This window comes from Delphinapterus leucas, chromosome 11 (genome assembly GCF_059928025.1).
Source record: "Delphinapterus leucas isolate spDelLeu-1000000601 "Yukka" chromosome 11, BTC_Dleu_Yukka2, whole genome shotgun sequence".
In the NCBI taxonomy this organism is placed as follows: Eukaryota; Metazoa; Chordata; class Mammalia; order Artiodactyla; family Monodontidae; genus Delphinapterus; species Delphinapterus leucas.
In genome coordinates, this window is record NC_143139.1 from 43,276,288 (window position 1) to 43,304,166 (window position 27,879).

The 27,879-nt window shown below is 55.6% G+C and overlaps 1 protein-coding gene across 1 annotated transcript; it reads right to left on the reverse strand.

The window, feature by feature from the left end:
• Positions 1 to 1,937: 1,937 nt before the first annotated feature.
• ITGA5 (integrin subunit alpha 5) lies at positions 1,938 to 22,912 on the reverse strand. The gene is made up of 30 exons (XM_030763064.2): positions 22,530 to 22,912; positions 15,925 to 16,055; positions 14,469 to 14,584; positions 14,213 to 14,333; positions 13,944 to 14,005; positions 13,809 to 13,854; positions 13,418 to 13,543; positions 13,135 to 13,179; positions 12,949 to 12,992; positions 11,178 to 11,234; positions 10,937 to 10,989; positions 10,451 to 10,659; positions 9,978 to 10,169; positions 9,711 to 9,756; positions 9,438 to 9,539; positions 9,186 to 9,241; positions 8,896 to 9,050; positions 8,456 to 8,593; positions 8,257 to 8,324; positions 7,759 to 7,909; positions 7,584 to 7,676; positions 7,359 to 7,438; positions 7,140 to 7,220; positions 6,922 to 7,027; positions 6,236 to 6,388; positions 5,251 to 5,337; positions 5,027 to 5,140; positions 4,329 to 4,430; positions 3,653 to 3,775; positions 1,938 to 3,025 (listed from the first exon to the last, which is right to left on the reverse strand). The coding sequence occupies exons 1-30, from the start codon at positions 22,895 to 22,897 to the stop codon at positions 2,942 to 2,944; spliced, it is 3,309 nt and encodes a 1,102-aa protein (XP_030618924.2). The 5' UTR covers positions 22,898 to 22,912; the 3' UTR covers positions 1,938 to 2,941.
• Between the last annotated feature and the right edge of the window lie 4,967 nt (positions 22,913 to 27,879).

A 27,879-nucleotide genomic window follows, 5' to 3' on the forward strand; every position in this document is an offset into this window, starting at 1 on the left:
TCCTCGTCCATCCTCCCACTCTACCCCCAGGGACCCTGAGTTAGGGAGGTCTTAGAAGAGGGGTTCCTTAGCTCACCAAGGGGAGGCAGCTGGCTGGAGGGCGGGGTGACCTTGCAGGCAGCTGGAGGGGGACAATGTGTGGGATGAATTCATTATTGATGAGCCCTGCACCCTGGGCTACTAATGAGCCCAGGCCGGCTGCTCTAATTGATGTCAAGAAACTTGAGACCCCCAGATCAGCTTCCCGCCTGCCAGCTGCCTCTCCTGAGCCCCCTCCCCCTTCTGTGCCCCCAGCTGCTCTGTTCCCTTCCCAGGGCCTCCTTTCCATCTCCACTGACACAGACGAGGCTAGGACTCAGGACTTCCCCTTCCCCTCTTGCCCCTTTGCATCACTCAAGTCTCAAGATGGGAGGCAGACAGGCTCTGGAGGGGCTGGGAGATTGGGAAGGGGAAACAGACCAGAGCCTGAGAATTACAGTTCAGGGACAGAGAGGCTGGTGCTGGGTTACATCTGCAGCATTGCTGAGCCCAAGGAATTCTCATCTTGTTTTGTGCATCCTCGGGAGAGACCTTGTCACTCTCTGAGACTCAGAGGTACAGGCACTATACAGACACACCCATGATACTAGCCCAGTACTCACAGCCCACTTCCCCTCCTCATTTCCTCCTCATAATCGTATAAGAAATCTCAGATTTGGCCCCTGGAGTTCGGCTGATGCCATTCCCACCCATCCCCCGAGAGGGCGAGTATGGGATTTCCTTCCTGGAGAATTCCCAGTGCTTTGTTATGCCACAGCTGTCACCCTTGGAAATACTGCGTGTCTCTTTGCCTCGTCAGGTCTCACCCTGCCTGTCAGTCCCTCTTCATTTATGGGTTCTGGGAAGAAGCTCCCAAGTTACAGAATTATCAAGAAGTCACAGATTGGAGTGTGGAGCGGGCTTGGCCTCCTAGGAGAGATATTTTTGAGAGCACGTGGGTACTGATAGGCAGGAGCCTAAGTTAATAAGAATAGCCCTGCTGATGGGGGAAGAAAGGTGAGGAGGACCTCATTTCCTCCCCTCTCCAAATTCCCATGAATTTGTGGCTATGCTGCCCTCTGGTGGCTGAACTCTGGTTTAGCAGGACATGAACATCTTTGCCTCTAAATATCCCGCTAGCATTTCAGCACCCCTCTCTGTCCTCTTCCTGGATATTAGGACAGTCCTAGAGGAGACAGAGGATCCTGAGGGGTTCCCTCACTCTGGTTTCTCTTCAAGGACCTCAAGGCCATGTTGGTTAAGCATGAGGGCTTTCACAGTCAGGCAAGGCTGAATTTGAGTCTGTGACCTTGGGCAAGTTACATAACTTCTCGGGACCTCAATTTCCCCTTGTGTAAATGGAGTTAATTGTACCTACTTCACACATTTAATTTCTATCAAATTAAATGAGATACTGTATGTAAACTATTTAACACTCCCTCTATGCACCAGAATACAATGGGCAATGAAAACAAAACAAAAACCCAACTGGCTTTCTTCTGATTTAGTTCTGCGGCCTTTTCTCGCAACCCATTTCATTATTCTGATTTAGGAAAGCCCAGGTGAGTCTCTGGACCATGTTCCCCCACCTTCAACTTGGACCTCCCCCTTTGTATTCTTCCCTAACCCTCAAACCCAAAGAGAAGGGATTCCGCTCCCTTCTCTCCTGGAGGTGTGGGGGCCAGATCTGGCGGGGCTGGGTGATGAGCAGAAGAGTCAAGCCTTTCTTTCACCCCTTCCATCATCTCTTTCACTTAAGAAAAGGGAACCCCCAAACTAGTTCCACAGTTGCTGGGGGTCATACTCTTGGCTCCCAGTGGAAAGAAGCTGCAAGAAACACAAACATTTCCTACCCACCAAGTGGTCTGGTTCCAGGAAAGTTCTGGAAAGAGTGGGGATAGGACAGATTCCAGCTCTGGTCAGTGGGGGCACCGGGCCGGGTTTATTGCACTTGCAACAGAGTTTAAATAAGTCCCGGGTGTCCGGAGCCAAGGTGAAGGGAGGGTTGGGCAGGGAGAGGAGGGGCAGCGTCAGTGCAGCTGGCGGGCAGAACCCAGATCCTGCAGGCCGGGGGCAGCGGGCTCCCCCTTTCTCCAGGGGACTAGTAGGGCCTGTGTCCGGCCAGTATTAAGGTTCCAGATCTGTTGCCATCGTGGCCCCTTCAGGGTCCTGGGCAATTCCTGACTTCTCCTGAGTCAGAGGTGGATTGGGCCTCCAGGCCCAGGTCTGGAGCGGGCTCAAATGTAGTCCTGGATCTGCCTAGTTAGGTCACCAATGTCTGAGTCTGGGTCCCAGATCAACCCCAGGCCCCAGGTTCGATCTGGCCCTGTTAGAGTTCTGATTCCCCTTGCAGCTGGTTCTGGGCCAGCGTGGATCCTGGTGTGGGATCTGTCCTGAGCGGGGCCTGGGGCACCATCCACGGTTATTGTTCCTTGTTGGCCCACCGGGGTGGGGGCTGTCCAGAGCTGCCATGTCTCGCTCCCCAGGTTCCAGGTTCTTAGCTGGGGGCTTCTGGCAGGGCTGAGGACAGATCTTTGCAGGCTGGAGCTGGACAGGAAGTCCTGGTGGCACGTCTGAGCCGGAGAACTGGGATTGGATCCCCCAGTTCTGGTTCCAAGTTGTTTTCAGGAAACTCTCCAAAATGCAAAGGCTGCAGGGAGGCTGGGGCCTCTGTCCCTGGATCTGAGTTCCCCCATCCATGAGGAGGGCATGTGTAAACGAGGGTCCTTCACAGTGCATGGGGGGAGGGGATCCCCAGCTCCGCACCTCCCGGCTCTGGCCCTTCAAGTATGTCTCTGGGCTGGGGAGAGGAGCTTCTCCCTGGCCCTCAGCACCTTCAGGAAGCACCCAGCCCCCTCCCTGTCAGTAGACTGAGGGTGGGGGGACTGGACCTTCAGGATTGGGAGTCTGGGATCGGGAGAAGTCAGGCATCAGAGGTGGCTGGAGGCTTGAGCTGAGCTTTTTCCATGGCGGTGCCGTATGGGAGGGAGCGTTTGAAGAATCCGAGCTAATGAGGGGAAAAGGAGGGAGAGTTGAGTTACTCTGGTTCCCATTTCTCCGCAGATCTTATCCCAAGGCGGGAGGAAGATGACTCTAGTGCTTCCAATCTCCCCATCTTGCAAAAGTGGCCCAAATTCAGGCTGTTAAGACCACCTCTCCAAGAGGTCCAGTGGGTTAAGAGGGCTAAGGTTGGGGGTGCTTTGGTGCCATAAAAATGCCCCCAGTTCAGCCAGAGATGGCACATAGGTTTGAAGTCAAGTTCTAAGTCTCATTGCCTAGTAGTGGCTGCCTCTTGAGAAGGATTCTGAGGCTACTTCTAGGGTATGAACAATTAGTGATGGCTGCCATGGGTTTCTGGAGGAAGTGACAGCACAAATGCCACACACTGGCCACTTGTGAGTAACACTGATTTTGAAAGTATAAATAAACTTATCAGCTTGAGTCAAGAGAACTTTTTCTAAGCTAGGGGCTGTAGAATGAAGGAAAGGATCCTATAGGCAGTGTCCAGATGGGATGCCCGTGGCCAGGGAGAGGTGGGGACATGTGGCTGGAGAACTGGTCTGGAGGCAGATGTTTGGGACTGTAGGGCAGAACCTGGTGAGAGAGAGGCCAGGTCAGGTAGGATGTGGCTGACCTTGTAGAGGATATAGATGAGCAGACCTAGGAGCAGGAGGCCAATGAGGACGGCTAGGATAATGATCCACAGCGGGACGCTGTGGCTGCCTTCTGCCTTGATCCACTGCACGGCTGTGGCCACCTGGGGAGCAGGTCAGGAGAGGTCACTGAAAAGCCGTTAGTTCTTCCCACCCTACGCTTGGCTCCCACTTGCCACTGGACCTAGACCCACCTTTCCCCTTCCGTCTTGGGCTAACAGAATTCTGATCTTCAAAATTCAAATTCCTAAAATGTGCATTATTGTCTCTGACTTTTGGGCTTTCACACCTGCTAGTTCCCTCTCCCCAGAGAATATTCCTTTCCTGACTGGTTAGCCTGGTAGATCCTATTTATCCTTCAGGTTTTGCTTAAACATCACTTCTTCCAGGAAGCCTTTCCCGACTCTGCAAGCCTGTGTTCAAGTGTCCCTATGATGTGTTCCCATAAACATGCTGGCGCTTGTCACACTGTCTTCTCACTGCCCTGTCCATCTTGCTTATCACTGTATTCCCAGGACCTAGCACAGTGCCTGGCACACAGTAGATGCTCAATCAATATTTGTCACCATAATCAGGCCAGCCCCCGTCGCATCCCAGTGCTAGCGCCAGGCCCAGCACTCTATCTTCCTTGGCCCAGACCTCTGGCCCGGGACTCACCTGCAGTTCCTTTCGGGGAAGCTGCCGAGGCAGGATTCGGTAGGGCATCTTCAGGGCTTCATACACAGCTTCACACTGCAGACTAAATGGCTGGTGTTCCCACTGTGGGTGGTGGAAAGGTGTTCAGGGTGGCCTCTTATGGTATCTAGGAGGTCACTGGGCTCCCCATGGTCTGGCTCTGGTTATGATCTTTCCCTATTTTGGACTCATTCTCTTCTGAATCTCTCTCTGTGTTCCTTATATGAGATAATAAATGTGTAACTGAAGAGTTACAATTAGATGACAGCATGTTCAATAGAAAAAGTATTGTTTTGGAATCATGAATACGGGTGAAGCACCCAGGATGATGCCTGGCCTATAGGATGCACTCAATAAATGACTGCTGTCTACTGTTCCTACATCTGCTTGCCTCTCTGTGATGGATATGTCTTCCATCTCTGTTTTCTATCATTCTCTGCCACTGGTCTCCCTCCCGCCCTCCCTCCTCCGAATGGGCCAGGAAAGGGGAGCTGTCGGTCCCAATGTGGCCACTAGGTGGCGCCAAGGACACACAGCCCTGTCCAAACAAGGGTGAGGGAGGGGAGCGCGGCTGCCTGGGTCCCAGTCACCAAAGCGGGTGGCTAGGGCAGTGGGGAAAGGAGCGTCAGTCCAGGCAGGCCAGAAGGTCGGGGATCAGGACTGAGGTGAGGCTCCCTCACCTGGAGGAAGGTCTTGGCCCAGACGCGGAAATGCAGTAGCAGACTTCGGCTCTCTTGCCGGTGCAGTGGCCCCAGCTCGCAGCGCAGCCTGAAACACTCGGCCTCCGGGCATTTCTGGGAAGAAAGCGGAGGCTTGAATGCGGCGTTCCGCCCTGCTGGTGGCTCTGAGGATGCAAACAGATACTCAACACTTCGACCCAGACCTCATTCCCAGGAGGACTTACCAGGATCTGAGGCCCTGAGGAGGCAGGGCTCCGGCCTGGAGCATCCCGTCTTTGCAGCCGGTGGTGCTGGGAACCCTCGGGATCCAACTGGAAGAGGAAAGGGACCATTAGCTGCCTCTCTCACCTCATTACAGCCTCTAAGTCAGCCTGCCTCTGGGGTCCAGAGCAGCTTCGACCTGGTCTTCCACCCATACAACTGACCACCTCCTGTGGCAAGGCACCGACCTCAGCACTGAAATACCGAAACGGGTGAGACTTGATCCTTGGAGTTTACAAGGAGGAGATGTCAATAGATAATTAGGGCCCCGTGCCTGCCTTGGGGCCTTTGCCCTGGCTGTCCCCTCTGCTTGGAATGCTTTCTCGAGTCTTCACACACAGGTTCACCCTTGCCTTTCATGCCTCAATTCACCTGTTCTCTCCTCAAGAGGTTTTCCCTGATGACCCAAACAGGCTCCCAGCCGGGCCCCGCCCCGCCCCAGCGTTTTAGCACTGCACTCTCAACACCTGTTTCTCTCTCTCTCTCTCTTTTTAATTTTTATTGTCTCTTACCCTCCACTAAAACATAAACTCCATGAGAGTGGGGGCCTTGTGAGTTTTGTTTGGTGCGATCTCTCCTGAGCCTGTAACATGGCTCAGTGCATTGTTGTTTATGTGTAAACGAGCTTTAAAACAGGCACTGGGGCCCAGGCGAGCGGCTCTGAGGAAGGCTTTCCGGAGGTGGTGGTGCCGAGCTGGGCCCTAGGAGTACGCCAGGGCAAGACGTCAGGGAAGGATACTTCAGGCAGAAAGACAGAAGGGCAGTGCATAAAACAGTCTTTTCCTCTCCCAGGGTCTCAAGGTGTCTGTGGGCCTTCGGACCCCCTTCCAGTGGCCTAAGTCCTAGCTCCAGGCACACCCCACTTGGCTCTTCTAGTTTCCCGGCGACCTTCCCCAACCACCCTCGGCTTGGTCCCCTCACCCCCAGGCCAGTCCCCAGGCCCCTCACCTCTAGGCCCTGTGGGTTGGGGGGGTGACTGGTGGTGCAGTTGCTGAGTCCTGTGACCCTGGTCACGTAGAGGAGCTGCTGACCTTCCAGAGCCTGGGGACAGCTGAGCTCCAGCACGCCCCGGCTAATGGAGCTGGGGCCCAGGTTGATGAGCTGAGGAGAGGAGGGCACAGTGATCATGGGAAGGGAGGGAGTGATTCTGCCCTGTTGAAACCCAGGTCCTGGTGGCCCGCTCATGCCTGCTGCGAGTCTCCCATCTCAGGAGCGAGGGAGGAAATCAACGGGCAGAGGCGAAATCCTCTCCAGCCAACCCTCCTGGAGGAGGTGGCTCCATCCTCCCCCCCCCACTTTTTTTTTTTCTTTTTTTGCAGGAACTTAGCTCCCCAACTAGGGATTGAACCCGTGCCCCCTGCAGTGGAAGTGCGGAGTCCTAATCACTGGACCACCAGGTAAGTCCCCATCCTTCCCTTCTAAGTTGCTCAGCTGGCCAGTCTCTCACACTGATCCTGCCCAGGACTTTACCTCTCACTCCCCACTCCCCCTCTCTTGCTCTCAATCCCTCAGGCTGGTCCCAACCATCTGTCACTCATACAGCTCCTCCTTCCCTGTCATTCATTCTAGTCCGGCCCTCCACTCCCAGTAGCCCACCTGGGGACCAGGGCCTCCCTGCCTCTGTCCCTCCTCACCTCATACACATGGTGGACAGCAGGGCCCACGTCCCCCTCCTCCTGCGGCTGGTCTCGGGGATGCCAGTCGGTCACTGGGAATAGCACTGCCTCGGGCTTGGAGACACTAAAGAGGAGGGTGGTTTAGAGGACAGTGGAAGGTACCCCATCCCATATGCATCCTTTCCTAGAAGTCCATCTTGCCTCCCAGAGAGCCCCATTTTGCCCGGGGAACTGACCCGTTAAGGGAGACCTGGGCCTGAGCTTCCACAGAGAGCTGGAAGGAAACCACTTCGCTTTGAGAATTGTTGAGATTCTTGCTGTGGGATGGAGGAGAGACTCAGGTGGTGCTGGAGCCCAGCCAGGAAGAATTTCACCTGCACCAGACTCCGCCCCTGCACCACCCTCCTCGGCCCCGCCCCCAACTCAGCCTCAGCCTGGCCCCACCCACTCCCTACCTGAGGATCTGGAAGTCAAACTGGATGGTTTTCTTCGTGTCCCTGAGGTGCGGGACTGTGAACCGAAGGCCACCCCAGAGCTGGAGGACAGGGAGGGAGGACAAGGGGGCTGTTAGATTGGGCGTCTGCCAAATCCCAATTGCAGCCCTCCTTCCCTATCCCACAGCTCTGCTCAGGATGAGCCGGTCACTTTCCCTTGGGTCCTCTCTCCTGTCCCAGACTTACACTGGCTCCCGCCTTCATGGGGTTGCCCAGGTCACACACCAGCAGGCGGCTCTGGTTCACAGCAAAGTAGTCACAGCTCAGGCTGGAGAAATTCTGGAGGTGGGGTGGGTGCAGGTAAGGCTCTGGTGTCCCTGTGGCAGGATCTCCCAAGCCCTGCCTAAGAGTCCCCTCTCACCCCTGGGTGTCTGACGAGTCCTGAGTACTCAGCCTCCGGAGGGGCCGTGACGCGAAGCTCTGCCTCGTAGGCGCCGCCCTCACCCACATTCTGGGCATGGAAAGTGAGGTTCAGAGAGTTCTTGTCGCCCAGGTACACGTGGTTCTGCTCCCTGGAGGGGACACACAGGGTCAGGGACACTGGGGAATTAATCCGCAAACCAAGACAATGGGCCATAACAATAATAGACACCGTTTACTGAGTTCCAACTCTATGGCAGGCACTAGGCTAGATGCTTTATGTAGATTATTTCGTTTAATCCTTCCCCAAAGCCAGAGAAATAGATGGTCTTATTCTCACTATACAGATGAGGAAGTTGCATAATTTCCCAGGGTCACACAGCCAGCTAATACGTTCCTATTCTACTTTTTCACATGCCAGGTGCTTCCAAGCTCCATGTGTTCTGCTAGGAGACCTTGGCATCTGGAACCCCCCAGCTTGACGTCAGCCTTCACTTACCCAAACACTTCCAGCTGTAGGTCTGGCACACAGATATTGTCTTCTCCACAGTCCAGCAAGATCTGAGCCTGGGGAGCAGGGCAGCCTTGAGAGGGGGAGTTGCGACCCCCTCCTAAGCTGTCGGCTCCCCCCTCCAGGGCCCCACCCCTAGCGGCCCAGGCCCCTCTCCTCCCGGCCCGTCTCCCCACCCTGCCCTCACCTTGTCCTCTATGCGGCTCTTGCTCTGGTAGTGTAGGACTGGCCGAAGGCCGTGGCTGTCCACAGGGGCTTGGGGGTCCAGGGAGAAGTTGAGGGCGATGTGAATTGGGGAGAGTTTGTCTCGAAACTCTGACTCGTTCTGGGGCCGGGGGAGAGGGTTCACAGATTCAGGGGACACAGGGGACTTGGTCCTCATCCTCTCACATCTCCCTCTGTCCACTCAGGACCCTCAAGAATTCAGGTGTCCAAACTTGACCATGCTCATTGCTTCAGAGGCAGCCTGGTTCTCAGCTCCTCCAACAGAAGGGCCCCCTTCCCCAGCCTCCCAAAGTCCCAGGCCCTTCACTGGAATCTCCCTGTCTCTTTCCCTTCATGAGGGGCACCCAGTTCTACGGGGCCACTCTTCCCAGGCCAGTCCCTACCCTGCCCTCGGGCCCATACCCTGAGGTAGATCTTCATCTCTCTGCAATCCTCCCGAGCCCCGTTCTGGATGAGCAGGGTCTGAGTCAGGGAGGCCTGTCGGGAGGCCAGGAACAGTGCCCGCCGCGTTCCACCCTTCTGCTTCTGCCAGTCCAACTGGAGCTCCACCGTGAAGCCTGCAGCCGGGCCCATATGTTAATGAGCACCTGCCCCTCCCTTCTAATCTATCCAGAGAGATAAGAGGTCCCCGAGTCCCCAGCCCCTCCATCCCCATCCCAGTGCCTGAAAGGGTCAGGCAGTCTCTCCCTCACCGATGGAGTCAGGAACGTGTTTTCCAGAAGCATTGAGGCAGAAGCTGAGATTGACGCTGGAGGAAGACCAGAGGGAAAGCTGGTGTATCCCAGGGGAACAGGCATCCTATTCCCTACCTGCCTCCCAGACAGACCCAGACTGGGACAGTCCCATTTGTCCACTTTCAAATACCTGGTCTCCCTCCCCACTTCCAGGCACAGATGAAGCACCCCCAGACTCCATCCCCGCAGTCTCCTGGGCACCCCACTCACCAAGCCGCAGGGTTCCCCCCCAAGCTGCAGCTATGCTCCTCTGGGTTGAACATGGCGGGAAAGATGGTGAGGGAGGCACTGGCAGACACGATGGGGCGACCCCTGCCAAGAGTGGGTGTGGGGTCAAAGGACTAAGACTCCTCAGGAACCTGGGCACGGGAAGCTGATGCCCAAGCCCCAGGATCCCAGTTTGTACACTTCCCCAAACTCGGCCCTGTTGAGAAATCCCCCAGTTCCCACGTCTCCCAGGCTGCCCCCTGCCCAAGTTCATACCTGTACACCACAGCCTTGTCTACACCAAAGGACCCCACAATCAGATCTGCAAGAAGTCAAGAAACTACCCCTTACAGCAAGCCCCAAATCAGAATCCTTCCCAACCCCTTCCAGTTGCACTGTTCAAGGAGGCCGAAGTGAGGGGACACCGCCATCTGGTGGCATCATCCTAGAACTGCACCCAGGAGCTTAGGAAAGTGCATTAGAGGGGCCAGGGTTCTGAGACCAGGGAATTCTCAGGTGAAAGGGGCCGCTGGCACAACTCACCAGGGTATCCGTTGCCATCCAGATCTCGGCCTCCTCGAAGGGCAGAGCCAAAGAAGTCCGGCGTGTGGCCAGCTGCCCACAGGGGCTGCAGGACCTGGGAAGGCTTAGAGGCCAGGCCCCCTGGGCCCCCAGGGAATACAAACACCACTCCCTGCTGGTTCTCCCCGCCAAAGGCAGCCCCAACGGCTACATCTGCAAGACACACAACACACAGCAGTCAGCAGGCCAGGAATCCAGGAGTTCAAATCTCTACCACCAGACCCCAGGACCCGGGATCCTATTTTCCCCATCTGTCATTCCCAGTATTCTAACCTCTTCAAGCCCCAAGATCCAGACATTGGGATTAAAATCTACACACCTCCTGGAGGAGCCACTGGGGGTCTTGGGTATCTTATCTGACAGCCATCTCTCTCCAAATCCCTTCTGACTCAGGCCCCCACCCCTCCTCAGCAACTTGAGCCCACGGTGCTTACCATTGTAGCCATCCTGGTCCAGGTCCCCCAGGGGGGTCAGGGAACTGCCGAATCGACCAAACTCATCATGGCCAGTGAGGGTAAGGGTGGGCACGGGCTCCATGCCGGCCGGCCGCTGCAGGTAGATGTAGACCCTGCCCACCTCCTGCGGCCGCCCGTCGGCTGTCCGCTCCATGAGCAGGGGTGCCCCTACCAGCAAGTCGTCCAGCCTGAGGGTACGGGAAACCCAGTCATCCTGAGACCCTGCCTTGCCATGTCCCCTCCTCAGTCCCAGAGCCAGGAAATCCCAGGCATCTTGGATCCGGGCTCCTTCCCACCCAAGTGAGAGACCTGAGGTCTTCTGGTGTTTGGTTCTCAGCTCTCTCTTTGCCCCTGAGCCTAGGGAATGCAGGCAGGAGGAGGAGAATGCAGAGAAAAACTCTCCTTGCATTTTTCTGTCCCATCCCTACTCCTCGTCCTGTGCTGTGCCCCTTTCCCACTACTCACCCGTCCCCATTGATGTCTGTGGCAGCCACTGCATAGCCAAAGTAGGAGGCCATCTGGGAGGGACAGAAGGGCAGCAGTGGGTCAGAACTAGGGGGTCAATCAACAAGGGCTATGAGGGGAAATCAGGGACTCCGGGGAGCCTGAGAAGCTGGGCTGAGCTTATGGGCTCAGGGCGGGGGCTTGGTTGGCAGAGGGCCAAGCTGGGTTGTGTGTGTGTGGGGGCGGGGGAAGGTGTCCTCACCTGTTCCCCTGAGAAGTTGTAGAGGGACCGGATGTCTGAGCCATTAAGGATGGTGACCTGGGGACAAGGAGATATACCCATTGGTCCCAGACTCCCAGACCATCCCATGGGTACAGGATACCCAGGGGCAGGCATTCCTTGGAGACATAGACCACTTGTCTCCTAGTTCCCTCCTTTGCTTTGCCTCACATTCCCATCTCTATATTGGGTAGCTCCATCCCAGGAGACTTCATTATGTTCCTCCATGTCACTTACCAACTACTACTGACAGATTTCGTACTTATCTGTCTGTTGTGCCTCTCTACCTACTAGAGCGTCAGATAAGTGAGGGCAGGAGCCTTGTTTTGTGTTTTGCTTTCTCCCCAGAGCCTAAAGTAGTGCTTGGTGAGCAGCTGACACTCAATACTTATTAGCTGAAGGACATCCACCAGCCCTCCCGAGTCACAAACACTCATGGCTCCCCCAACGTGCCCCCTTAGTGATGGGCCCTTCCGGTCCCCTGAGGCTCTCGACTCCCTGTTCTCTTCCCCAGTCTTGCAGCTGTTCCTCTGGTGTGAGCCCTCCCCCAGGACTGCTGGAGAGCCCCCTGGCCTCCCCCTGCCTCGGGCTCTCCCTTCCCCTCAGCACCCTTCCTCCATGGCAGCGGGAGCCGGTCTAGGAGGGATACGGCTGGCTTGGAAATCCGTGGTGGTTCCCTGAAGCCATGGCCCAGTCTCAGCTTCTTGGTAGGTCCTCTGACGCCCTGGAGAATCTGGCCCCAACCTATCTGTTTTTGCCCATCTTTAGTCTCCTCATGCCCAATCAGCCCATGCTGAACTGGCCTGAATTTTTTTCCTTTCCTTCCCTGCCTTTTCTCATGCTCCCGCCCAGGATGCTCTCTTTCCTCATCTCCACTGATCTTTCATAGGACATTTTCTGATCCATCCCTGCCCTAGAAAAGAGGTTATTCTTCCCTCTAAACTGCTATATCATCTTGACCACTTTTCTGAAATTTATCCTAGTGCAGAAAGAATGCTGACTTTGGAATAAGACAGGTCTGGTTTTAAATCTCTATCCAGCCACTTACTAACTGGGTGATCTTAAACAACTTACTTGGTCTCTTTGAGCCTCAGCTTTCTCATGTGTAAAATGTGAATGGTAATATCTCCCCTGATAAGCTTGTTGCGAAGAATAGAAATCATGAGTGGACAGTGCCTGACGCACTGAGGGGCTCGTGAATAGGAGCTGCACCTTCGATTACAATCACTTGTGTGTCTTATCTTACGTACTTGATTAGAAGCGCCTTACAAGATGGGGTATGATGTCTTATTCATCTTCTTATCTCTTGCCTTGCCCTAATAAATGTTGGTAATTGAATGGACTCCTATAGCGTTCTTATCTATATCCTTTTTAAAGCACTCGCCATGGTCTAATAATAACAGCTACAGTTGTACACTGCCTCACAGTTCGCTAAGTACTTTCACGTGCATTATCTTACTTCATCCTTACAAGAGCCTTGTGAGGTCAGAACTATTATTATACCATTATAAAGAGAAGAATGAGGCTCAGAGAGGTTAAGCAGACTCAGGGTTTTTATGGAGTGAAGTGGGGTAGGAATAAATCACAGATTGATTCATCCAGAGTGAGCACCAGAACTCAAACACTGGTCTGACCCAAGAGCCCGTGTTCTGATCCACTTTTTTCACCCTCCCAAACTGCCATGCATGGTTCTTTGTGATTAGCCAGGGGACGGGAGAGCAGAGGAGGGAGGGAGAGTCAGGCTGGGCCTTACGTAACCATAGGTGAGGTTCCCTTTGGGCACGCCAGCAATGAAGTCTGTAGAGGGAAGAGAAAGTTGTAGGCTAAGGGCAGGGAAAGGGGAGTCAGACAAAAATGGTAAGTGTCTCAGTCCCTGTGGCTCCGGGTGCTGGGTCTCCATCTGCCCCCTCCCTTGGCCCCAGCCTGGGGACACACTCACCTTCTGTGTCATCACCACTGAATTCACCTACAGCCACAGAGTATCCTAGGAGACAGGGTGGGCGGATATCAGGATTCCTGCTTTGGGGACCCCTCTGTCCTGGCCCATCCTCAATCCCTTCCCCACCCCTACTGGGCCTTCGTAGTCAGCCTCCACATGACACATAGGGCAGGAAGCTGGGGATGCCTGGGTGGGAGAAGGGAGGCGGGGTGGGGGGGGCTGAGCGAGGACAGGGGCCCCTGAGGTGCTCCCCCTGCAGCTCCCACCCCGTTTGCTCCCTCACCCAGGTAGCTGTCATCGTAAATGGAACTGGCCTGGCGAGTCTGCAGCTGCCCCCGAACTGGGTTGATCAGGTACCCGGGGTAATAGGATTCTGCAATCTGCTCCTGGGTGGCGGACAGGATCTGGCCTGGGGAAGGGGATAAGGAGGGGATGGCTGGAGGAGGAGGTGGCAGGGATGGGGTTACTGGGGGCTGACTGGGTAGGATTTCAGAAGTCTGGTTCAAGGAGGGGAAGCTTGTGGAGGGTGGTGGGAGAGGATGTGTAAGTCTCAGGAAAGGGAGAGGAGAATTGGGACGGGGGCAGAGGAGGGAAGGATGGTGATCTCGGGCTGGGAGAGGGATAAGAGGCCAGGTGCAGGAGACAGACGCAGGGATAGAGGAGGAAGGGCTTACCTTGCCAGAAATAGCTCCCTGGTCCGCCCAGGACCACACGCCCAGTCTGTGGGGAGAAGGAGGTGAGTCCACATCTGGTCCTGATTCCCCTGCATCCAGCACCCACAGCCACTCTCCTCCCAAATCCCTCCTCACCTTGGTGAACTCGGCACTGAAGCCCCCTTGGCAGTAACCCTGCCCTGCTGCCCGGCTGAAATCTGCAAGGGGAGAAGGTGGTGGGAAGGAGCTCCACACAGATGGGTCAGGCAGGAAAGAGCAGGAAGCTTGGGGAAGGAGAGGGGAGAGGGGGCCAGAGAAAGGACCTCTCTGGACCAGACAGTGAGCATCAAGGCTGATGGGGGGTGGGGGACCGTGGGGATTCACAGAGAAGGCAGACTCAGGGCTCGTGCCCCCTCTTGCCCTACCTGAGCGGCACGGCGCATACTCCAGAATCCGGGTGAAGTTGTCTGTGGAGAGGTAGCAGGTGCCCACGGGATCGCTCAGCGGCTCCTTCTCAGTGCGCCAGCTGTAGAGGGGAGCACAGGCCTGGGAGGGCCCAGGAGGAGGGGGGTCCAGGTTTAGTCCAACAGGACCTCTCTTCCCCGCCTCCCCCACTGTGCTCCGCTAACCGCAACCATTGCCCCTCCTGCCCACCACGCCACTCAGCCTGCTGGCCCTCACCAAGATGGAGGAGCCATGGGCTCGCACCGTCGCTCCGAACCACTGCAGGGATTTGTACTCCACAGGCTCCTCTCCCTCAAGGCTAGACGGCGGCGAGGACTCCAGGATCCGAGAGCCTTGGGGGAGTGAGAAAGGGGAGTCATGCCAGCTGTGGGCAGCTGAGCCCTAGAGCAGCCCGTGCCCTCAGCCTGGGGGCACCCAAGCACTTGCAAGCCCTGAGCCCATGACTCATGCGAGGGGGAATGGGGAAGGTCCTTACAGTCTGCCTGTTGTAGCCTGACTCAGCTTCCCCTGCACGCGTGCACACAAGCCCATGTGCACATGCACACACACAGAACCTGGGGTTTCTAGAGGTGCATTCATTCCCCTGGTCTGCCTGCCTCCTCACCCAGCTGGGACAAGGATGCTTGTGGTGAGGTGGGGAAGAACGGCTAGTTCCTGAGAGGGCTACCCTCTGGCTGCACTTCTCTGTCTGTACCTGGGCCTATGTCTCTAGCAGCACGTGTTCTATGTCCTTGACCTTTCTCACGTCACTGAATCTCTGCCCCTTGTGTCTGCGTGTGTGCGTGCGTGCATCTGTCTGTCTGGCTGTCTCTCTCCTTCCGAACCCTCTCTGCCTCTATGGGGCAGCCTTTTTTATTCCTCCGCTTCTCATCTGTCTTCCAGGTTTTAAAAAGAAATCGGTCGGTTTTGTGCTCTTACACCACCCCTCCCCCACTGTCTCCATCTTTTGATGCTCTCCTCTTTTGTCCCCTCACCCCAGTTTATCTCTGGAGCCACACTGCTCAAGCTCCTGTCCTCGCTCCACCTTCTACTAGCCGTGTGACCTTAGTCAAGTTACTTAACCCGTTTCCTCGCCTATAAAAAGGGGATAATAAGACCTCGCGCCACCGTTGAAAGGATTAAGTGCGTTAATATATGTAAAGTGCTTACAACAGCGCCCAGTATATAGCAAGCGCTCTTGAAGCGTTAGCTGCTGTTATTATTCTTTCTCAGCCTGTCTCCTTCCATCCCTCTCTGCATCTACTCCGGACCTTAAGCTCCTTGAGGGCGGGGCCTTAATCATGTTTCAATCCCCTGCAGTACCAGCACAGAACCTGGCACGCATTATCACTTAGTCAGTGCTTAGTTAAATGAATCGAATAGGCTCTGTGACTCTCCCTGTCTTTGTCTGTGTTACTGCCCTGGCCTCCCTGAGTTGTGGGTGATTCAAGGAAAATGAGAGCCACATGTTTCTGAATCATGCCCGCCCTCCTTGGGCTGGGCTGGATTGGGAACGTGGTGTGAGTGCCACGGGGAGCCGCTGCACCGCTGCACGGAGCTGGAGCCCCAGAGCCTCGGAGCACGTGGCGCTGGAACTGGTCAGGCTCCGCCCCTCGCTCCAGACCCCGCCCCCTAGCCTCAGCCCCACCCCTTAGTCCCTCCCTGAACCTCCCCGACCTACGAAGGGGGTTACCTTTGCTGTCAAATTCAATGGGGGTGCACTGTGCTGGGCTGGTGCCCCAGGGGCAGAGGTAGACGGCACCGCCCTGCAGCACTCCCGGCTGGCTGGTGTTAGCCTTGGGCGCTCCCACCAGCACGCTGACCCTGCGGAGGGGAAAGGGGAGGCAGCTCAGGGGGGCTCCTAGCTCTTCTCCAGTCTCCCCAGGCAGGAAGGACCCAGGCCTCTGGGCCAGGGTCTGGGTGGGCGTGGCAAGATGCCCCCCCGGGTTGTATTTATATCTCAGAAGATACCACAGATACCAGAGGCCCAGGCCGGAGTCAGGCGGTCCCCATGTGCCGCTGTCACTAACACAGCGTCTCCCGCCTCCCCCCACTCTCTCCCCTCCTACCTTCCCCTGTCATTAGAAGGAGGAACCAGAGTCAGTTCTGGCAAGAGGCCAGGGCCAGAGCTTCTCTATCTCCTCTATGGACCTGCCAAGACTGGAGGTGCAGCCCCTAGAACCCCAGGGTCCTCTTACCTAGCCTATACCCTCTCCTCCCAAGCCAAAGCCCTTCTCTGGGCAAAACCCAGGCGTCCAGCTGCCCAGCCCTGGGGCACATCGGAGGAAAATGTGAATCTTGGAAACCAGGCAGTAGAAGTGGAGAGAGGAACTGGAGAATGGTGAAGGCAGATTGTTCCCCTGGGCCTGGGCGTGGACCTGCCCTCACCCTGGGCTCTGGTGGGACCTCCCCATCCTGGCTGGGTCTCTGTCTCAGCCTCTGAACCCCTTTCCCATACACCATTGCTCAGAGTCTGAATTCAGATCCGGGTGGTCTACTGGGGTCTTAGTTTTGGACACAGTGCCTCATTCCCCCTGAGACGACGAGGAGAAGGTTGCCTTTGCTGGGGGTCCTATGTAATGGGGTGGTGACAGCTAAGGTCCTGGATAATTTTGCTGCCTCTGGCTCTGCCTCTGTCATTCCTGGGTCCATGGCCTCCAAGACCTCTGTGCAGTCGTCAGCCTTCTGGGCTTTCTCCTCCAGAGTCTCCCATGAGGATGCATCTGGCAGCCAGGGCAACTGAACCAGTGTCCCTGCCAGCCGCCAGCCTTGGCCTCTGCTCTCCTCCCATAACTGACTCTGGCACTGCTTCTCCATCTGTCCCTCTGCCCCTAGGACTGCTTGCTCTCTTGGTTTTGGTTTTAGGGACCCCCCCCCGTCTCATCTCAGATCTTGGGCTTCTCCATCTCTGTTGGTTTCTGGCCCCTTTCAGCTTTCAGCACTCCCAACACCCACCCTTTTCCCGATATTTGGATCCCTTCATTAGCCTTTCTTACCAGGAGTCCCCAAGTTGGGGATTACAGTAGAGGTCACAAAAGCGGGTGTGTGTGTGATGGGATGGGAGACAAGAGATACATCGAGTAGGGGAGGGGTGGGGTGGGGGGGTCCAAGAGGTATAGGAATGGGAACACCAGAGAGAGCATCTCCAAGGGGCTGAAGCAGAGTGAGGGTGGTCTAGCAGGGCCAGAGGGTGAGGATGGGAGAAGAAAGGGTCCAGAGGGATAGGAGGGGAGGCCTGGAGTGAGAGTTCCTGGAGTGGTGGGGGGTGGGGTGCCAGCCTCGGTTACCCTGGGGACAGGAAATGTTTACTGCCTGCGGCTTCCTGTCTGTTTCCAACCTCTCACTTCGCCGTTTGTCTCCCACCCGCCCGCCTGCTGGGCCCCACCCCTCTCACTCAGGCAGTACATTCAGTAGGGGGGTGGGAGCTGGCTACTCCGAGGCACAGTGACCTGGTTGGCTGCCAGGCCTAGTAGGTGAGGTTGGTGGTGGGGAGAGATTGCATTGCCCCAGGGCTGGGGGAGGAGAGAGGGGTGCAAGCCTCTGTAGCAGAGGCAGCTGCAGAAAACAGCAGTGGTGCAGGGGTTCTGGGTCAGGCACTAGCTCAGTATGGACTTGGGAATACCCTCTCCCTCTTCCTCTGGGTGAAGAGGTTGAACAGGTTATATCAAAGTCTTCCAGAGCTCCCATACTCTTCCAGGAGAGCGTAGGGGCTTGGCCAAGGGACCCTGCTCCCACCCCCAATTTTCCCACCACTCCGTGGAGGGGAGCTGAGCCTGGGTGCTCCTGGGATGGCCTGAGGAAGAAGCTTGGAGTTTGGCAGCGCGGGCAGGTGAGAGAGAGGCCTTACAAGGCTTAGAAAGCCCACAGACTTGTGGGCCAGGGGCATATGCCATGGCTGCGTGAAGGTTCAGGAGATCTGGGGTACAGGCAAGGGACACAGATCCCGACCCAGACTTGCCCCATGCCGCCCATGGCTTATAGCTGAGGATGCAGTGGCCCTTCTTTCCCAGCTCCTCCAAGTCAGTCCAGTAACTAGTGCCCTCCCCTGTGTGCCAAGAGAGGCGCCCAGTGTCAGGGGTGGCACGTCACATACCTTATCCTTATTCTCCCACTCCTGGTTCCTGCCTCCTAAATCCTGCAGCAGTTGGGTCCTACTAGGGGTCCAAGAAGGTAACAATGGAGGGTCCTTGGGCTCTTTTCAATATTTCAGAGAGCCTAACGGAAATCATGCATTTACCTGATAAGGAAGCCCAGGCTAATTAAAACCTCAAGTGTATTTGCTTTGGGCCGGAATTATATCAACTCCTGTGGGGAACCTAGTTATCTCATATTGGTCAGAAGCTCTGATTGGCAGCTATAGACGTCTTCTTGTTCTAATTTTTGGTGGATAAAAAAAAAACAGGAAAAAGGAATGAATTATTCCTTCCTAAATGCAGCTTGGCAGATAAACTCTTCCAAAATATAGAGACCAAGGGAAGAAATAAATTGCCGTAATTTATTTTGAAGCCTCGGAACTCTGATGTTCTAGAGCTGCTTCTTGGAGACACAGGCTGCCTCAGCACCATGGTTTGAAGACTTTCTTGTAGACGCCTCAGGGCTGCCACATGGAGTGAGCGGAGGCCAGTTTGGTCCTGACACTCCTCTCCATCTTCTTTCAGAGCAACCTCTTTTCTCTGTTTTTTTTTTTTTTCTTTTTTGCTGTACGCGGGCCTCTCACTGTTGTGGCCTCTCCCGTTGCGGAGCACAGGCTCCGGATGCGCAGGCTCAGCGGCCATGGCTCACGGGCACAGCCGCTCCGCGGCATGTGGGATCTTCCCCGACCGGGGCACGAACCCGTGTCCCCTGCATCGGCAGGCAGACTCTCAACCACTGTGCCACCAGGGAAGCCCGGTGCTCTGTTTTATATAGAATGCCCTGATAAGATATCATTTGAATTGAAAGAAAGAAAGGAAGGAAGGAAGGAAGGAAGGAAGGAAGGAAGGAAGGAAGGAAGGAAGGAAGAAGGAAAGGAAGAAGGGAAGGAAGAAAATAAAAAACTGTAACAAAAAATACTGCTGACCTAGTCCCATGTCCTCATTGTACAGATGGGGAAACTAAGTCCCAGAGAAATTAAGTCACATGTCCTGGGGTCACTCAGAATCCTTCTCAACCTAAGAACAGAAGCCAGGAATCCTGATACCTAGGCCGCTGTTCTGGTCTACCCCGTTGCCAATTTGTTCCCTCCTCTCCTCGCCACTATCTCCCCAGCCAGGCTTCTGATTAACCAAGTTCCTGTTCAATACATGGTTACTGTTTGACTCTATTGGCCTGACAAGGTCGGGGGTGGAGAGTAGCAAGTGGACCGGACCCAGCTCCTGCAGGTCCTACGGCAGCCCTGGCCAGGCCAGAGGAGACACCTGGTTCTGGGTGCCCCAGTGTAGTCTCGAGGGAAATGCCTGGCTGGCTGGGAAGGAAGAGTTGCCTCCACTTGTGGCAGCTCCACATGGGGAAGGACCTGGGCTAAGTAAGGCTGGTGCAGCTTTCAAGCGCATGTCTTGAGTCAAGTCACTTCCCCTCTCCAAGACTTGAATTCTCTACCCATAAAATGATGGGTTGCCCTTGAATGGTCCCTAAACAAACTTCTAGTTCTAAACTTCTATGATTCCTGAAGCTTCAGTTCATATACACGCATAAAATGGGAGCAGTAATGCTTCGTCTGTCTAAGGCAAGGATTTTTATAATGATCCAACAGAAAAATTGATACGAAAGTGCTAAGGAATGTGAGGCACTATTATTACTATCACTGCCATAAGCAAATATTAAAAGTGAGTAAGAAATAGTGAAAATCTTAGACAAAGAACTAGGTGATGTCCAGGGAAGAGAGAACCAGAAACAGAAAATAGCTACCTCATAAAAGTCATACCTCCACGTACTGATCACCCTCCGTGGACCAGGTGCTTTTTATATATATTGTCTCGTTTAGTCCTCAGAACAGCCTCATAAGTGAGGTGTCTAATTTTCATGAGAAGACCAGGCTCCAGTATTTAAGTCTTAAGTAACTCAGCCCAGGTCACACAAAGAACAAGTAAGTGGTGAGGCCTGGATGCACACCCAGCTTGGCCTGACTTAAAGCCTGCCCCTTTCCTACTGTGTAACCTCTCTAGTGCTTACCCTGCCCTCTGATGCTGTTTCAGTTTCCACAGTGAGAGGTGATAAAGGGGGCCAAGAACACTGAGGCCCTCCCTCTCCAGAAAAGGCCCCAGGTGAGGGGCTACATTTGTCCCCCGCAGGTAGGAGGGGTTGAAGTCCCAGATGTGGTGGGGAGGGAGGTCACTGGGGAGGTGGAATGTTCCGAGTCCTATTCTAAGAGTGCTTTGTAGAGAGAAAATGAGAGGGGGAGGTGCACAAGCTGGACACCTGGGTTCTCTTGGGAGAAGAGATGAGCAGAGGGGAGGGGGAGGGGAAGAGACTGCTGGGTCCTGCTTTAGAAAAGGGCTTTTGGGACTTTAGGATCAGGCCAGGGGCCAGACAGACACCTAGGGAACCAAGTGGGAGTGTGTGAAAGTCCAGATGTTTCAGAGGAGTGTTTTAAAAGGGAGATGACACTCTTGTTAGGTGGGAGTGGGGGTGGGATAAGAGGAAGGTTAAGATACAGATAACTGGATACCCTATTGTGGGGGAGGATCCCTTCCCCTCCCTCCCTCCCCCTTCTCTACCCGGTTAGGTTTGTGGTAAGGAGTTGCAAGGGGCCTGGGGGAGGCCGGGCCTGGCAGAAGCTCCAGGCCAGGGTGATGCAATGGGGTTTGGGCAGGAGGCCAGGGGGGTGGGGTGGGGGCTGGGTGGGGACCTTGAATAGCCCAGAACCAACAGCTGGGGCCTAACCATCCTCCAGACAAAGGAGAAATATGCCCCATACCCCAAGTGAATTACCTAGATTAACCCCTTTTCTCCAAAAATTTAAGGAAATGAGTAGAGCTCAGTTAACTGTATCATGTGTAGGAACAGCTCACCTCTGACAGAGGTCCTATCAAAGCTGGATACCAGGGGTTGTTGTGCTGGTGGCGATGGTGGGGAGCAGTGGCAATCTCAGAGCCCAGAGATGCAGAAAGAGGATTATTCCAGACATCGTGGAGGATCAGGCATCTGGCACCTGGGAGTCCCCGTCCCACCCCAGGAGCAGCTTCCTTCCCCTCTTACTCCCCCCCCCCCACATTTAAACAAACACCCTTGTTCTAATGTTGCCTAGCTCGTTTCCCCAAGCCCGTGGGCTCCCCATTTTCCTGGCACACAGGGTCCGCTCTGCTTGTCATCCTGCTGAGCTGGGAATGGGGATCCTCCTTTGAGACTTCCCCGGTCTCTGAGATCCTGTGTTCTGACGCTCTTGGGCCCTGCAAGCCCGCGTCTCCCCAGCTTCCGACCCCAACCCCAGAAGTCCCGGTCTCAGCTCAGCTCCAGCCGACAAGCTACAGGAAATCAGTTTTTCTCTTCCTCCCAAGAGCTAGAAGAAGAGGGAAACCGCCCACCCCCCTTCACGGGCGCACACACACCCCTACCGACACATCCGAGCCCCCGCCCTTGGCTGAGCCAGCCCCCAACCCCGGCGCCCCCCAGGACCAGGGTCCCGGGACTCTCCCCAACTTCCCGGATCCCCTCTTCTGAACAGAGATTGGGGGTGGCGGGCGGAGTAGGAGACCGAGGAGAAAGGGGAGGGAGCCGCCGTCCCCCTCCCGAGTCTTTCCCAGTCTGAGTTGAGGGGGGAGGGGAGGGTAAGGCTGGCCCCCATTTAACCTCCGGACCCCTTCAGCCTCCGACTCCCTTCTTACTACACACAGCTCATTCTGCTTCGACCCGTTCTCTCTCCGCACAATGGCCCTCAGGGGTCCCGGGGTTCCCCAGTGCTCCAAAATGCCCACCCTGGCCTCCGCGCCCCCTCTCCGTCCCCATCCGCCTCCGGTCCCGGCAGCTCTCGGATCTCAGCCAGAGACCCTCTGCTCTCCATTCCCGCGCCCTCCTCTCTCTTGGCCCCAAGACCCCGGCCCAGACTCCTCCAGCTTGCAGCTTCGTGTCCTCTCCCCACCCCACACGTCTCCCTGCTGATCGCTCTCAAACTCCTGGCCACCCTCCACGCCGGCCACTGTCCCCTCCCTACTCCAGCGCGGGCCCCCAACTCCGGCGAGGGCCCCCAACTCCAACCCTAGTCCTTCCAAACTCCGCCTCCCAAACTCAAGCCTTGGTCCCCTCCAGACTCCAGCCGCGCCCCCTGTCTCCAGGCGCGCACCCCCGACCCCGCCAGCCCGCCGCCAACCCTCCTCAACTCACCCGTCTGTCCCCGGCCGGTAAAACTCCACCGAGAAGCCGAAGAAGGAGCCCGGGGGCCCAGAGAGCACTGCTGGGGCCTCCGCGTCTAAGTTGAAGCCCCCGACCCTGGGCGGCGGCGGCAGCAGCAGCAGCAGCAGCAGCGGCAGCAGCCGGGATCGGCGCCGGGGGCCCCAGCGCAGCTGCACGGCGAGGAGAGGGGACCCTGGCGTCCGGCTCCCCATAGCACCCGCTCTTCCCTGTCCTGGGGCCACCGACCCGGAGCCGCTTCCTAAACCTCCCAGAGGCGAATGACTCAACGCGGGGAGGAGTTTGCCAAACTCCCGGCTGAGCCCTCCCCCCGCCTGCCGGGGGGGCGGGCGGGGGGGCATTCCTGGGTCCCTGGAACGCTGAGCCCGCGCCCCCCACCCCGAAGGGGCGTGGGGGGGGACGCACCTCTCCACTTCCCTCGCCCCAGCCCCAGCTGGAGGCCGGTTGTCTGGACTGGGTCAGACTGGGCTGCTTTGGGCTCTTCCCCCTCCTTCTCACTGCTTCCCCCTACTTCCTCCCGCCTCCTTTCCAGATGTACAACGTAAACGCTCGGAAAAGGAGTCGGAAAAAGGGAGCGGAGAATTTCCTAATGAGGAAAGGAATCACCTCCGGAGGGCGGAGGGAGTCTGAATATGTGTGTGGGGTCTCCCTCACCAATTCAGGGAGGAGGCTTTGGGGTCTAAATGCAGAGGAGACACCTCTGGCATCTGGCCAACTGGGATTCCCCCTTTGCCTTCCGGGGCCATGGGGTGCCTGGGTTCCAGCCAGCTGGATTTGGGACTCAGGAGTTGAGGTACAGGGTGCTCCCAGTCAGGCCGATCCGATGGAGGACCTACACCGGCTCTCCGCTCCCTGCCCCCTCCCCCCCCCCCAAGTTGCTAGAATTGAAAACCCAGGAGTCCAGAAATTTGGGGTTACTTCACCAGGAGGATTCCGGTCCAGGCCTCCCCCTTTCTTGGTTGTAGGATATGGAAACCTCTGCTGAGTCCCTTCCTAGAACCTGGCAGTTGACCAAGAGCCTGGTAGTGGGAGGGGGAAAGGGTTGCTTTGGCCCTTCAGTGTCTTCTTGATCAAACTGGCCTGATTCCTACAGACCTGGAGAATTGTAGGATGGGGGGGGGGCGGTGGTGTCTTGCAAAGGGGCCCAACCTTTAGCTTCTGTTGTCTTTAGGCTCTGGGAGCTGGAACCCAGGACCCCATTCTCCCAAGATGCCCTGTGGATGTAGAGGAAGGGACTGTAGCAGGAGAAGGCAGTGACCCCCTGCCCATCCCTTCCCCCAGCCCTGGCTCTCTGTGATGAGATCACCTTTCAGGATTCTAGTCTTTATCTTAGTCTGGGGGAGGGGGACCAAGGGGCCTAGATTCTCTCCTAACCTCTCCTTTCCAGCCCTCCTCCTGTCTTTTTCCTCCAGGACTCCTCCTCTTCCAGAATAATAATCCCCCGAATCAGAACCCTGCCCCTTCTCTTCTCCAGTCCCCTGCCCCACTCTGGCTTGGGGGACTCAGAATCAATGCTTTTTCCTTCGCCACGAGTCTCCTCCTCATTCTACTACTCTACTTCCTGTCCCAAATCACCCAGCTGTTTTTTTAAAAGCCCCTCTCCAGAGCCAGCTGCAGCCCAAGGGAGAAGGCAGCTGGTCAGACCGTGGAGTGATGCTGGCTCCCATCCCACTCTCACATCTGCAGGTCCTGACCCCCTCTTAGGCGAGGAACCCAAAGAATCTCTGGGTCAGGATCTTAAGCACAGCACTGCCGTGAAGGTAACCTCTAGGTGAAAACTACTCAAGCCAAGGGCTGAGACCCTCTCTGGGAGGAAAGAAGTTGAGGGCTGACTGCTGTATAACCCAGCAGAGCATGTGTGTGTGAACCCAAATCTCTCCTGTTTCAGCTCAGGCACAAGCTCTTTAGATTTTCCCAGGATTTGGGAGCTTGGGGTGGGGGTGGGGAGGGATACAGGGAGGGAGGTGTGTGATTCAGCTCCTCCCAGGAGCCTTGGTGAGGGACAAGGGACATAGCGTCCTGCCCCAGTTCTCCTCCCCACTCCACCCCCCTGCTTGGCCAAGTCAAACAGGCCCCCTCCCTGTCCATTCCCTGCTCCTGTTTACACCGGGAGCCCCTTAGTCATTCTCTGGCTGGCTTTTCTACTCTCCCCAATATCCCTCCTCTCTTGGCTCTCTCTGCCCTTATAAGTCCTCTCCCAGTGGCCCCAACACCTCCTGCCTTCCATCTCACCATGCCTGCCTCTGCCTGGCCCTCCCTTCCTCTGCTCCGGGTCAGGCCTGCACTTGGGGTTCCCTCCCAGTTGGAGCTGCTTCAGGCAGCCCTCCAGGTCTGGAAGCTGGCCTAGAAAGGTCAGCCAGGAGGGGGTTCCTAGGGATCATCAGCCCAACCCTCTCCTTCAGAAGAGGAAATGGGTGTAGAGAAGTGAATTGACTTGTCCAAGGTCACATGGCTGCTAGCTAGTGGTGAGTCTGGAACCTAAGTGTTTTGACTCTAAACCCAATACCCTCTCCTCTCAGCCCACTGCCCACTAAATGCTCTGTCTCCTGTCAGCTTTCTCTCAGTGTATCTCTCAGCTTGTCTCTGGCCAGTCTGTGTGTCTCCAAGTGTCTCTGTTTTCTCTCTCGGCTCTGACCTCTCTGCTACCCTCTGTCCCTTCATTGCTCAGTAAGAATTATTTGCTGTGATGACTGATTATTATTAATCACGGTCTGCTTGACAGAGGGGCAGAAGGGGTGAAGGGCAAGGGCAGGACACTCACCAGACTCCTGCTGTCACCAGCCTGCCTGCCCTGAAGGCTGGAGCTTGGAACTAGGAGACTGAATTTCCGCAGAGGAGTTCAGGGTAGAGGTGCAAGTTTTAAAGCCAGGAGCCACGCTGAGTGTCAGTGGCATGGGAGAGGGGTGAGGAATATTAATAATAGTTTATTTAGCACATGCTATATGCCTGGCCTTGGGCTTGACCATTAACCTGCCTTTATCCCACTTCATCTTCCGAATATCTCCAGCACTGCAGGTATTATGATTCTCATTTTACTGTCAGGAAACTGAGGCCCAGAGAGTGAAGTGACTAAGACAGGATCAGCAGAAAGAAAGGGGCAGAGGTAGAATCCAAATTTCATCCCAACTGATCCCAAAGTCCTTGCTTTTCCCACTGCACTGTTGGTTTAGTCCTCTAAACTGGGCTGGGTTTCTACAGGGGAAAGATTCTGGAGCAGAGATATTTAACATAGGACCATTGTTCCTAGGGTGGGGGTGGGGAAGATTGGGTGCACAATTCATTAATCCTCGGAAACAGGATGGAAGTGTGTGTGTGTGTGTGTGTGTGTGTGTGTGTGTGTGTGTGATTTCTCTGGGGTTGCTTCTTCCAGATTCTCAAATGCCTGGAAACTCTGAGAGCCCTGAGGCTGGATATCCTGATTTCGGGGAATAGACTTGAGCCTTGTGGGGCCTGTAAGAAGCCTGGTGGGGTGGCATAGGCTGGGTGAGGTCTTCCTGAAATAACACTTCCCAACTGGTGTGTGTTCACGCACACAGATGGGCTGTGGGTGTGCTGAGGCAGGTATCAATCCCCTCAACCCTCGCAGCCTGGTAAGACCTGGGAGCACCAGAGACCCCAGGCTAGTGGCTTCTGGCCATAGCGACTTCTCTCACTACCTCTGGGGATGGTTCAAATCTAATGTTCTCAATGTGGTATGATGCAAAAAAGAGTGGGAAGACTTCGCTGGACAAAGGGATCAGAGGAGCTTATTGGTTTGCGGCTCCTGGGACCCCCTCCTCCTGCCCTGTGGTGGGGTGATGAGTGGGAGTTTGGTCTCCCAGAGGGAAGGACGGAGGGATAGGTATACAGATTATGGAGCTGCAAGGGTTGGGGGGGGAGGATTCTGGAAGTAGAGTAGGATCCTGGTTATCCCAGGAGTCTGGGTCTGGAGCCTGCTAAAGTTGGAGCATTGAAATGTATGTGTGTCCAAGAGAGAGAAATCGGAAAGTACAGGAGTGGGCCGTATGAACCCTAAAGCTCTTTCGCCACCCTGACTCAGGTCTCTGCTTAGGGGAACTGATGGCTCCATCATCTGTGACTCACCCACCACCATCCCCACTCCCTGTCTGACAGGGGGAAAAACCCCTCCCCCATGTCCTGACCTAAAATAAACGCAGACTCCCCTCCCCTTTCTACCCCCACTTTGCTCACAGCACAGGAGGGGTGGATGAAGGATGTTTGCTAGACATCATGGGGACAAGACCAGTCCTGGGAGATGAGATGCTTTTGTTCTCTTGTTCTAGGGCCCTGAACCTAAGGCTTGAGACTGTGCTCAGGTATCTCTGTAGGGATGAAACTGGGACTTTTTCCAGGCTGGACTAGGTTTGGGAGGGGCAGAGGGACAGGGATTAGGGGAAGGGCACTGGTGGGAGAGGGGCAGGGCTAAGGGAACACTGGGGTAAAAAAATACAAGGCCCAGGGGTCCAGAGCAATCAGATTAATGGGAAGGAATTTCCACCATCCAAGCTAGTGTCTTCTTTTCCAAACCCTCTTCAGTTTTCCTATTCTACTTTTTGGCATTTTTTTGAGGCAACAGAATTCTGCAGGAAAATGTAACAACTTCACATAGGAAGTTAAAAGGGAAATAAGATTCTCTGGGGTGTCCTAAGCATTGACCTCATTTTATTTGCTCACCCACCCCACCCCCATTGCTTTCCATCCTTTTTCTCTCCTTTGTTGCCTTGTACCTACCTCTAGAGAAGAAAGGAGTGCCTGAAGCTTCTGGGCTCAAGGGCCTGGAAGCTGAAGGAGAGATCCATCCGGGGTGGGAGCTGTGGGCGGGAGCGTCGTTTCCTGGGATGGCCTTCCCAGATGTAAGCACATCTGGAGCCCATCAGGGAGGGACCTGAAGCACCAGGATTCCCAGTGCACACCCAGCTGGGGCTGTGAGGAGCTGAGGATGAGCCAGGCGTTCCCTCCCACCCCCACGACGCTTGCCATTTCTAGCCTGCTCTTGGGAAAAGATTACCAATGCCAGACAGAAAGTTAGGGCATTGGAAGGGGCCGGGAGAAGGGCAAGAGGGCCAGAGATTGCACCCAAAACACAGACATACTATTTCACTAGCTTCAGCTTTTTCTGGCTCTATAAAGAGGACAGTGGGAATTCCCTGGTGGTCCAGTGGTTAGGACTCCTCGCTTTCACTGCTGAGGGCCCGGGTTGGGGAGCTAAGATCCCACAGGCCATGTGGTGCAGTCAAAAAAAATAAAAAATAAAAATAAAGACAGCATATCTGATCAGTTTGGAATCAGGATGTGCGTGTGCACACATGCGTGCACGCGTGTG